This window comes from Lutra lutra, chromosome 6 (assembly GCF_902655055.1).
Source record: "Lutra lutra chromosome 6, mLutLut1.2, whole genome shotgun sequence".
Lineage (NCBI taxonomy): Eukaryota > Metazoa > Chordata > Mammalia > Carnivora > Mustelidae > Lutra > Lutra lutra.
The window spans coordinates 77,187,238-77,200,457 of record NC_062283.1 but is presented as its reverse complement, the minus strand read 5'-3'; the positions used below and the strand labels follow the sequence as shown (position 1 = coordinate 77,200,457).

Sequence of the window (13,220 nt, the reverse complement as noted above, 5' to 3'; positions counted from 1 at the left end):
TCCATTCAACAATTTTCTATTTTGGCTGCAAAATATAGCCACTAATTTATTTTATTTTTTAAACATTTTTAATTTAAATTCAATTTAAGTAACATATAGTGTGTTATTTGTTTTGGAGGTAGAATTTAGTGATTCATCAGTGCTCATCATAACAAGTAACCTTCCCAATCCCCATCACCCAATTACCCCATACCCATCCACCTCCCTGCCAGCAATCCTGTTTGTTTCCTATAGTTACAAGGAGTCTCTTATGATTTGCTTCCCTCTCTGTTTTCATCTTTTCTTATTTTTCCTTCCCTTCCCTTAAGTTCATCTGTTTTGTCCTTAAATTCCAGAAAAAAAAAAAAAGAAAGAAAAGGCATCCAAATCCTCAAAGAAGAAGTCAAACTTTCACTCTTCACAGACAATATGATACTCTGTGTAGAAAACCTAAAAGACTCCCCCAAGAAATTGCTTGGAATACAGGAATTCAGCAAAGTTGCAGGATATAAAATCAGTGCACAGAAGTTAGCTTGCATTTCTAGACACTAACAACGAGGACCAAGAAAAAGAAATCAAGGCATCTATCCCATTAACAAGTGCAACAAAACCCATTAAGATACAGGAATAATCCTAACCAAAGAGTTAAAGGATCTGTAGCCACTATTTTACATAGTGACAAGTAATATAGTGCAATGGAGAAAAAATAAAGCATTTAAGGGGCATATTACCTATTGAGGTAGGGGAATGTAATTATGAGAGGCTGAATGTTGCTAGAAGGCATGAAGGGAGAGAACAGGCCATGTAGATAGCTGGGGAAAGAATATTCCAGACAAAGGGAAGAACAAGTGTGGAGACCCTGAGAGGGAACATGCCCGATGCTTCCGAAGGAAAGCAAGGAAGGCAATGTGGCTAGAGGAACATGAATGAAGGAGAAGATGAGGTCTGAAGAATGATGGGGTGAAGTGTGCCCAGAACACGGCAAGTCATATGGTCATTACAACCTTTTGTTCTGTGTGAGATGGGAGCCATGACAAAGATATTTTTTTTGAATGGAGCACAATTTAAAAGCCCCTGCATGTGTATTTGTAGGGGTGTGTGAAATGCTAAGAAACTGTAGGATTATCTCTGAGAACCATTAATACTCCAAATTCTTTCTTCAGCAACCACAGGACCACATAGCTACAGCTCAGATATTAGAGCCTGCAGACATAGCTTTTGAGCTAATTTTATGTGAACAGGAGTAAATTAATCATTTTCTCTGAATCAATGCATTCTTGCCTACAGCATCCTATTATAGGATTTCAGAGAGTAAAATATTTGAAATATCATGACAAGTAAATTCCCTTAATTCCAAATTCACAATAAATTATGAATGAACATAATTCACTTTCCCCTGCCTGCTTTTTGGTCAGGTTACTTACCCTCACTGAAACAGTCTTTACATCTTGAAATGGTGATAATTACCCCTTCCTCACTACTTTCTTTGGAGACTTAAATGAGACCACAAATGTAGCTTATGTACTACTGAGCCTATCATTTTATTATTATTGTGTATTACCTTAAAGTTTTATCCAAAGGCATTTAAGACTTCATTACAATTTAAATCTAAAGTATATATGTGAAATTGCCTACAAAATGTGTTTACTCATTTGTTTTGTATTGTACAATCTACGTTTCTTAATTTCTAGGTGTGCATCTCACTTTTCATCTTCTTTGGATTAGCAAGTCTTTTTCTCATTAACTCAAGTTTAATATGTAATCTGCTGTAAGACAGTCTCAAAATTAAATTTTACATGAAACTGAATAGATATTTTAATACTTTCAACAAAACTGGAATCCCTTACTTGATTTAAACTAAAAATGATCACAAACCAGACTTAGATTTGTTGTAACTATGTTCAAGAAAGACATTTAAAAATTAACACATATTTTCTGTAGGCTAAGAATTTATATGAGACAGAAAACACATTTTTAACATAAAAAATAGTGTTTGCTTCAGCAGCACATACATTAAAATTTAAGATAAAAAATAACGTTGGGCTGGCTGGATGGCTCAGTTGTTTGAGTGTCTGACTCTTGATTTTTGGCTCAGGTGATGGTCTTAGGGTCACGAGATCCATTGCTAGTGGGCCTCCCCACTCTGTGGAGGTCCCTCTGACCCTCCTCCCACTCTGGTGCATATGCACATGCACACTCACACACACACACTTTCTCAAATAAATAAATAAATAAATAAATCTTTAAAAAAAGATAAAATATTGTCTCATAAGTGGAGAATAGTATGAATTAAGAAGCAATGAGATTTAAATAAAAGTGCCTAGATAAAGTTAATCTTACTATGCTGCTATTAATTTTTTATAAAAAAGTCTTATAAATAAAGAACTTGCAGAAACATTTATATATTTTTACCTTACTATGAAAAAAAATCCCACCATGAATAAGTCTCTTACACATGGGAGAAAAATATTTCATAGTAATTCTGGTCATCTCCCAAAATTCAATTATAAACAATAATTTTGACTTCTCAGCATAAGTCAAATCTCTTCATAATATTGTACCATATAGTAAACTGGTCTTTCCACCTGAGCAAATGGTAAAAACTCATTATGGGAGACATAAGATTTATAAATGAAGTTATTTTATTTGGAATGCTAACTAAAATAATGAATTTATAGATTATCAAACCGTGTTTGAATGGGTACCTTTTACAAAAGCATAATCTTTTAACACCCCCATATAAGCACAGACTTTTTTTGAAAAATCAGCAGCAGCAAGATTAGGGAGTTAAGAGGAGAGACTTTTTAAAAAATGTTTCCTGTTTTTATTTAAATTCTAGTTAGTTAACATATAGTGTAATATTAGTTTCAAGAGTAGAATTTAGTGATTCATCACTTACATACAACACCCAGTGCTCATTCCAACAAGGGCTTTCCTTATTACAGCCCATCCCCCTATCTCTCTCTCCTCCATCACCCCTCAGTTTGTTTTCTACAGTTACAGTCTGTTTTATGGTTTGCCTCCTCTCTTCTTTTTTCTTTCCCCTATGTTCATCTGTTTTGTTTCTTAAATTCCTGTACAGAGTGAAATCGTATGGTATTTGTCTTAGAAGAGAGTATTTTATATATATTAATTTAACATATGGTTAGAGAAAAATTACAAATCAATCGGTAGGAGGAGAATTATTTAATAAACAATTAGGTCAGTTAGTCATAATTTGGAAAAAATAGTATAGGTATTTGGTGCATAGGAAACATCAAAATAAGTTATGGTGAGATTAAAGAGTTAAAATATTGAACAATTTAGAAATTAAATAGTTAAAAGAAAAGGAAAAAATGAACTATTTTATCAAACTTCTGGTTGATAGATAACTTTCAGAGCTTAGGAACAAAATATTTACAAAAAGTAGGTAAAAATATAAAATATGTGTATAAATATGATGTGTGTTTGTGTATTCACCCAAAAAGAAAAGGAATGATATATTTGGTCAACCTAAAATTTTTAAAAATAAACACATAATTTTAAAAAAAGTAAAAAAAAAAAAGTAAAATACAAAACAAACCCCAAACTATCACTGACATAAAAAGAAAGTAAGAAAAGATAGTAGAGGAAAATGCCAGAAAAAGAGTTAATACTTCCAAACAAAGAGTTCGTATAATCTGATACAAAAAATATGCCCTGACCTGATCCATACAAATGGGCAAAGAATATGCACAGAAAGTCAAAAAGGATATTACAAATTAAAAAGTACATGAATTTATATTTGATGTAAAAGCAAACAAGGAGATTCAAAATACAAGAACAAAATACTTTTAACCCACTAAAACAGCATTTTAAAAATATTTGAAATGGTAATCAGAAATGTTTATATAGAAACAGGTCCTCAGATTTTTCTTGTGGAATTATAAATTTCAATCTTCTATAAAAGCAAATTGGTAATACATACCAAATGCTAAAAACACTGATATCGTTTAATTCAGTGATTCTATCTTTAGATGTATAAACTTTTAAAGATCCAAAGTAGGGGGAAAAAGATATATTTAAGATGAACACCATGAACTGGTTATTTAGAAAATATATATATTAGGACATATATATTTTATATATATGCATTTTATGTTATTTGTTTTTTAAGTTGAAGTCATTTAATGTACATATTTTCACTTGTTAGTTCAACACTGATTTCCACTATACATGCACAGCCATTTAGTTTAAATTGCTTCGTATTTATTTACTTTCCAACATGCTGTATTTATAAGTTTTAAAGGATTATTTATGAAAGTAAAGCCCTGGAGTATAAGACAAACATTAAGTCACTGAGGAATATCTCCTTATGGATTTCTGTTCTAAGAACAAAAATGTTTCATGAGGGAAAAATAATTTTAAGTTCCAACAACAAAATCACAGTTAAGAAAATGCAAAGATATAAAATCGTATGCATAAAAGAAAAGGAAAACTGAACCATTTCTATTCAAAAGAAGCCCTAAAATATGACTTAAATTGACATGAATTGTATGGAGCTGAATCTCACCAGGAACTAGATTCTCTGCTACACACCAGTCATGTAAACGGATTCCGTGGTTCCCTGGCTCCTTTCTTTCCAGCTCTTTAAAAGTGAATTCCTTTCCAAGCCCCAACATTTTAGCAATTACTTCAAAAAGCAACCAGCATGTATGCTTTCTCTTAACTGTGACTTGTCTTTGTTAAAACTGTGAGAAGTCGTCAGTGCATTCGGGAACTCCTTCCAGCTGGTTGTTTTTTCCTCTCTATCAGAGTCCATTTAGTGTTCGATTGAAGGATTAGGGTAACCCATGTATGTTTGAATGTATCACCTCCATTCATTCGGAATGTCCCCGATGCATAATGCTGCATTGCTCACTCAGCATACAGTCTTGAGCCAGGCTAACCGGTAATTGTTTTCACAGCTTTCCAGAGAAATATAAAGTATACTTTCAAATAAAGTGCTAAACAGAATGACTTAACACACTCCTGAATTCCTGGTCTTTATTTAGTTGAAACTGAGTAGCAGCTGGAATAAACTGGAAAGGCCAGAGCAAGGGGGAAAGACCTCATTTTCTCATTGTTCTTCCATGGATGAAAAATAAAAGGGTACTGAGCAATTGGTGCTGTGATCTGGAATAACCTTAAAATCAAAAGAATAACTGTGGATGAATTTGCCTTCCAAAGGGAAAACGAAGAAAGCTTTAGCTCAAAGTTCTTTAGATATCCTTTTAAGAGAGCCAGGTCATCAAAACTATTTCAAAATTTTTTTTCAACTATTAAGAAGGCAACATGTTATTTCAGACAATACTTACTATATGTATAAACTTGTACATGAACCTAATATAGTGAATCTGTGCATTATATTTATGCTCATTAATAGGCTTCAGAATTTTCTACTTCAAGTTGGATTTACAATGATTAATTTTTAACCATTTTCTGAGAACTCAAATTTTATTTATCTGGTGCTAAATCTCCAGAAAGGAATTGCAGAAGGATTTCTAAAGATTAATTTGGCAAAAAGTGGAAAACATACATGGTAGAGTGTACATACGCACTCTATATACATATATATGTGTGTGTGTGTGTGTGTGTGTGTATATGTATATATATATATTTCTAAAGTGAGCTTTGAGGAAAAGAAAAAACCTCCAAATTTCAACAGATCTCTAGCCTATAAGTATCAAATCCACCGTTTTTGGGCTGTATTTACTTGCTGATTTCTCTGTAGGTGAGTCTTCCCTGGCTGCTTGCACGGTTGACTTTCAACATCTAACTCCCAGCTCAAATATCTGTTAACTCATGATTTCCTGCCTGATAAGAGAAAAATGAAAAATGGGATTCATAAAATCCCCAAGTCCTGACTTCAACTATTAGCTTCTACAATTTACAAAAAGCAAACGATCAGCTTATTACAATCCTAAAGTGATAAGCAATGGAAGGGGAAAGAAAAGCAAAGGACTGCAAAGTTTCAGAGCTTACCTAAATGAGAAGTAATTACAGTGCACATGGCAAACTAGAAATAATACTTTTATGCCATTTCCATGCTAACTATTCCCTATACACACATCTCCATTTTTAAATGGAAAATAAAATCTTTGAAGTTTAAAATCAGTAATTATATGAGGCCTCCTTAAATTGTGAAGAATAATGCAAGTAAGAAGAATATACATTGTTTACATATAATATGTTCCATTTAGTTAGGTAATATAATTACTCTTCTAAAATGAAATAGCAAATACCCTTTTTCTCCACACCTGTGTTAAGCAAGTCATGCATGTTGGGGCACCTGGGTGGCTCAGTTGGTTAAGCAACCAACTCTTGATTTCAGCTCAGGTCATGATCTCAGGGTCATGAGATTGAGCCCCAGGCCGGGCTCCAGGCTCAGTGGGGAGTCTGCTTGAAATTCTCCCCCCTCCGTTGGTCCCTCCCCCCGCTTGCATACATGCTCTTTCTCTCAAATAAATTAATTTTTAAAAAGTTATACATGTAATCCACTTCAATATTTTAAATATTACTCTTCAGTGATATCCAGATGCACATGTTTCTTTGCTTTCGTAAAGGTTAGTTATCTCACCTTGCACTTTGGACACTTCTGGGCATTTCTCTGTCCATGCTCAATTTCGCTGGCCCAGTGACGCAACAATTTGTCCCCTTTTTTGTACTCCTTGCAGTTAACACCTTCATGCCAAGGAGAATGGCACTTAAAACACCAGATGAATTGGCAAGTGGGGCACTGGATCTGTATAAGGAAAAGTAAAATTAAGCACTAGCAGACATATTGAGAGTGTTTAAAAAGATACAAATAGTGATGCTTGAGGAAATTAGCTAAAAGATTATAATTTGTCCAGATTTAAAATATTGCTCCCTCTACAAGATTAAACTATAAGATGTGACTCTTAACATTATTAAAGGAGGAAAGAATGGCTTTGGTATAGATGATAAGGCTGTCTGTACACTATACTGGAATTAAACACTGGGTCCTTCTGGAAATCATTTTGGCCTTATGAAAATCCTCTGGGTTGAAGCACAGAGTAAAACCTGAAGGCTCACAATACCTCTAATCTACACACTCAGGCTGTTGCCTTTAAATCCATCTTTCCCTTGAACCAACTTCCCAGGCATTTCCATTGCTCTTTTTACCAATGGCTTTATTCACTTTAAAAAATCAAAGCCTCAAAAAAAAAAAAAAAAAAATCAAAGCCTCATAGATGCTCCATCAAATGAAAAACACACTGGCAAATAAACTTAATAAACTACTAAACCAGCATTTGCTAGCAAGTACCCTTTCAAATAAAGGATATGCCTCATTTGCTATTAATCTAAGGGAAGTTAATTATAAAATCAATACAAAGGATCCCTATTAGACATATATCTGTATGGGGGTCCTGTGGCCTGTGCCTAGGAAACCATCAAAAAGATGTCTTTGTATTTTCACTATATGAGAGTGTGTGTTTATGTTCATTGAAAATATTTGTTTTCCACTTAACATGGAAGACATTTTATCGGACTTCCTTTATTTTGAATGACAGGGAAGTATCCCATTATCATACAGTATTTCTGGTCTTCACTATCTAAGAACATATGAGCATAATTTGATTTTCTCAGCCCTGTTTGATTAAAGTGAATGAATAAAATGTTTCACTATGAACAATACTGCTAACTACTCTTCTCTGTGCTCCAATATATTATTTCATGCAGCGTGAATGAATTTACAAGTACACTCTGAAGATTAGTTAGAATTTCTTTTGTTAAACTGTTGACAGTATCACTACTTCTTCAGAAAACCACTTTTTTGACACAAAGGTTCCAATATGCAGATTAACCACAGAGCAATTATAATCACAGCTCTTATGTTTATAACTCAAAGCAGTACAGTTTTCACTAATGTCTAGAATAGGTAATGTTCTTCCTATTTAAATATGAAGTAACAGAAGTACTTTTGCTTTTAATTTATATCAAAACAAAATAGTATTTTGTCCTAAAATTTTAAACATCATGTTTATTTATTTGTTGAAATTCTGTCATGTGTAATGTTTGTACTGCTGCATAACATGCAGTATTTATTTTTACCCACAAAATAATGCTACAAAGTAGGTAAAATCACAAGTTTACAGATAAGAAAACTAACACTCACAGAGATTAAATAACTCACCCAAAGTAATATAGCAAGCTTGTGTTAAGAAGAAATTTAAACATAAGTTTGTCTGGCTCCAAAGCCAGCATTCTTTTCACTTTGGCAAACACTCCCTCATACTAAACAGTATTCTTTCCTTGGTAATTGAAAACCAAAATGTTAGCAGTCAAAGGTCATGTGGTTAAGCTATTCAGTAAGTCAGAATTCTATATGACTACCAACATACAGTGAATTTCGAAAATCCTTTTCAAAATTTTACTTACATAAATTAGGAGACTCTTTGGTTAAAAAAAAAGCATGTTGCTATTTAGTGCTTTAAAAATCAACATTTTTGTCTTCTCTGATCATTAAAGTTAAAATACGTCATTTTAAAGAACAATGAATTGAAGTGGGTAAATTCCAGCTACTAAAATGATATAAAATGATCATTCCTCCATGTCCTTGAACAATGATGAATAAATGTAAAAGCCATATGGGTCCTCCGTGAACGTCATCTTCGGATGTAATGAATGAAATGGGGAAGAAGTCAGAAAGACTTGCTTTTCCTCACGCATCTGCTATTCTCATAAGGGCTTGAATATTCAACTAAGTTCTCTTCTATTCAACATTATTAGTAATTCTGTCACTGACCTCTAGCACTGTCAAAAAAAAAATTCTCTTTGGTTCTTAGTATTTCTGAAATAAATAGAAGAGTGGATGAAACAACAATTTGACACTGGGATTAACTCTGTGGATATTGGACATCACAATGGTTCGAGGATTTTTGTGACCAAGTGCTGGACGGTCACCCCTATGGATCCTTAATGAAGAGAGTTAGAAATGTGTGATTGTCCTAATGTACCAGAATGATAAGGAATCTGATACTTGGGTGTCTACACCAGTGACTCTGGTTCCCAACTTTGTGCAATAAACAGCTAAATCCCACAGTATATCCTACTGCCAATCTTCACCAAAAACATGGACTCTGTGGCAAATTGAAAAAAGTTTTGCAGCAAGCTCTCAAGCGAAGAGTACTCCTCTTTAAATTCAGACCCAACTGCTTATTATCTCTCACTGAAAAAATTAAACTATTGCTTTGCTCTGGAATAAGATAATAAAAAGACTAATAGGCAGCCCTAACAACTCTGTTTTCCTGAATGGTCTAAATTCTAACTTTCTGGTCTGAAGATGCCTTATTCTATTGTGGCCTTAACCATATTCAAAATTGGCTTGATTAAAAAAACACATATCAACATCAATGCTGCATCTTCTTTCACTCCTTTTTTAATACTTACTTCTCCACACGAAACACCATCTCACAACCACAGACCTCCCACACAGATTGCCTGCCTTCTCAGTAATTATATTCACAAAGAGGTCACTATAGTTCCAGCCTTGTTACTCAAAGTGTGGTCCAGGGACCAGCAACATTGGCGTCACCTGGGAGGTCGCTGGGAACAAAAAAATCACGTCACAGCCCACACCTACTGAATCAGAGTCTGAATTTTCACTAGGTCTCCTGGTGATTCAGATGCACGCTCAAGTCTGAGAAGGTCTGCTCTGCCCCTGCCTCCCTGGCCACAACTGATTCCACCAGCAATGAGTCCCTAAGCAGAAGCATGTATCCTCGGGCTGGCAAGCAGCCTGTGAGGTGGCTGGCAAGACAGATTTCTTTTTCTCTTGAGGAGTAAAATGGGAATACACATACACTTTACCTTTGTTGTGGAGATAAAGTTAAGAAAAGCTTAGTGACCACAGTGCAGATCATAAGAAACGGGAACAATAGACATTCACATCTAGTGACACAACAGAGGGGCTCTCATGCTGCTAGAGACAGTGTCCAATTCTCTGCAAGGTCTGCCTTGGTGGCTGCTGAGGCTGCTCTCTTGCCCTTCCTTCTTCCTGTGGAGACTTACAGCAAATCTCATGAACTTAGATAGCTTGAGACAAAGCATATCTCTGCCTTTCGTAATTGGAGAAAGTCCAATTAACACAATCTGTCTATTGAAATCTTATCTAGATCAAATGCTACTTGCTTGGAGATGTCTTCCCTATCCTCCCAAACAGATTCAGTATCTTTCTTAGAGAGCTCACATTCAACATGTAGATGTCTAATCTCTCTAACAAGCTACAAGCTCACTGAGGTTACAAAAGCTGTCTCAAGTATCCCCTACTTCTTGAGATAAGTAACAGAACTTCTGGCTCATGGTAGGCCCTCAAAGTTATTTGTAAAATGAATTGTTTGGCACACAGCAAGTACTATGTATTAGCTAATGTTAAATGAATTAAAAGAAAACCAACATATCTAATTTATGATCAGTGACTAAGATGGTATCATCTTTTCTTAGATTACCAGATCATGTTTACTAAATGTTTTATCCACGTGACATTTTACTGAACATCAAGATTGTGATCAAACTCTTCTACAACAGACAGGGCTGCAAGAGTTTCAAGAATAAAGTTATCAGAGTTAAGAATCTTGATTAACTTGTTCCAGAATCCATGAAAGATTTAAAAAAAACACCACCTTTATCTTAAATTTTAAACTTCTTAATTTCTTTAGTTTTTCTAAAAATCTGGGCTACTATGACACTCACAAGATAATTTAAATGCACTGACTTGTCTTAAATGATATTTTCTCTTGACAGTTCATGCCAAATAAAAAAATAACCCACAAAATATGGAGTTCCAAACCAAAAAGGACCCCAGAAATGTCTTTTTTAACCTAATTATATACATTCCTATATACATAATTATTTTAAACAAATCATGAAATCATTACTTATCAAAATTAAAATATTAGACAATATCTATGTTTGAAATAATCATTGCAAATATGCACTAACTCAGTCTTCCAAGAAAAAATTGCTTTATTAGAACTACAGGGTAAGACAGATACGCAATAATGAAACATACTCATCGATTCATTTGCCCATTCAACTAATATTTATTAAGCACCTTCAAGTAGCAGGTACTGAGTGTACTGTGTTAGGCACATACAAAAGAATTAAAACACTTATCCTCAAGGAATTTATTGAAGATGGACAGGTACAAACACAGAGAGCTATCAAACCATGTAATTACTGCTAAAAGAGAAGCTTGGACAAGTGGGAATCATAGGAAAGGTGCTTCAGGGAAGATTGGGAGGCTAATGTTCAGAAAGAAGGTGGCCTTGAAGGCTGAATGGAATGTCACTGGGGCCAATGCTAGAGTAACATTTTCTGGCTGAGGGCCCAGCCTAAGCTTCCACAGAGGCCTGAAAGCACCTAGAACACTAGGGAGAGAGCAAGGGTTCTCATGGGGCCCAAAAAGAGATGCCACTTCAGCCGCTTCAGTCCTGAGCCTTGCTGAAGTATCCAATAAACAGGGTTCAGTTAATCTTATATTTATGTTCCTACACCCTTGATGTGTCTCTCAAAATACACTGTGGTCTAGGAACTTCTTAAATGAAACATAAAACTTATGGCTGTCTGACTAGGCTGTGTCCTAAGGAAACTGATCAATATAGACATAAGAGGGAAATCTCGTGGTTATAAAAAGTTTTATAATAACTTAAGATGTCTTTCTTGAAGACGAGAAGATTGGGAAAAAGTACAGGGTATCATAGAGAGGAGAAAAGTAGTGTTTGATGCATGGCCTCATATACCTTCAAGGAAGCACTATCTGCTCCCTTATCAGATCAAATCTTAAAGCAAGAGTGGCAGTGGAGGGAGGTTCTCCACAGGGCAAAACATGGGCTTGACTTCTTGCCTCCATTCTTAGTCCCTAATATTATTCCCTTAGTCCCATCCTACTTGGGGATATCTCCCTGAATACCGTATAGTGCTAGTAACATGCAAGCTGCATAAGGCACTGTTCCCTGAACACAGTCCAAAAGTGGCCCAGTGACCCTTGCCTTAATTTTTCAGAGCATAGCTGAAACTAAGCCGGAAAATGAAAGGGAAACTTTCCTAAAGGTGAGGGATCAAATGAGGACAACAAACAAACAAACAAACAAACAAACAAAAAACTGTTAACACATGACAAGATAAACTATACAGAGTTGTAGTGGTTATTCATACAAACAGCCATATCGACATCCCTCATATTGGTTTCCAGGATCCTTTTACATATGTGACACACTATTGCACAATACTTTCACTTTAATACTGGCTTTCATTTTCAACTGAGAGGCATACTCTTCCAAGGGTTTTATTCTTTGAAAAGAGTCCTCTCTCCCTAATTTGAGAATCGTTATTTCATACCAATCTATTTTGCTTCTGCTTCCTGGAAACACCTTTAAACATTTGTAGACTCTTCCTTTTAAACCTAGAAAGCAAGAGCCAGAGAAGTATCTGCCTGAATTTATTTCTTGTCTGAGGACCTACCTCTTCATAGATGAATATAAATAATACTGGAAGATTCTGCCTGATTGTGTAGTACAAATTCACTACCCAGAGCAGATGGCATCACCCCATTCTCAACAAAACATCTATTCTGAAAACAACACAGTAAGGCTAACATCTCACAGAGATAACCTACCTAGAGTAGCTGGAGGGCCATCTAATTATATAGTGTATCTGAGGAAATGGGAGGATGGTCTGTGACCAACAGGAGAAAGCAAGAGACAGATCTCAGCTTGAAGGTAACAATGAATTCTTGAATAGAAAGGAATGATTCTCTAAGTAGAAAGTTTCTTAAAAATGGAAGTGTTTACCAGAAATAGACCCTCAACTCTATGGTGAACTAATCTTCGACAAAGCAGGAAGGAATGTCCAATGGAAAAAAGACAGCCTCTTCAACAAATGGTGCTGGGAAAATTGGACAGCCACATGCAGAAAAATGAAATTGGACCATTTCCTTACATCACACACGAAAATAGACTCAAAATGGATGAAGGACCTCCATGTGAGAAAGGAATCCATCAAAATCCTTGAGGAGAACACAGGCAGCAACCTCTTTGACCTCAGCCGCGGCAACTTCTTTCTAGGAACATCGCCAAAGGCAATGGAAGCAAGGACAAAAATGAACTATTGGAGGAGAAGGAGTCAAGATGGCGGAGAAGTAGCAGGCTGAGACTACTTCGGGTAGTGGGAGATCAGCTAAGTAGCTTATCTAAAGATTGCAAACACCTACAAATCCAACG

General features: G+C 35.2%; 1 protein-coding gene across 1 annotated transcript in view; it reads right to left on the bottom strand.

Annotated features, from left to right (window-relative positions):
- Nucleotides 1–13,220, bottom strand: part of RNF217 (ring finger protein 217) — a 142,252-nt gene that overhangs the window by 28,114 nt on the left and 100,918 nt on the right. The window contains exon 3 of the mRNA XM_047733357.1: nucleotides 6,557–6,721. Coding sequence (XP_047589313.1) covers nucleotides 6,557–6,721 — 165 coding nt within the window. The remainder of the gene's footprint in view (nucleotides 1–6,556; nucleotides 6,722–13,220) is intronic.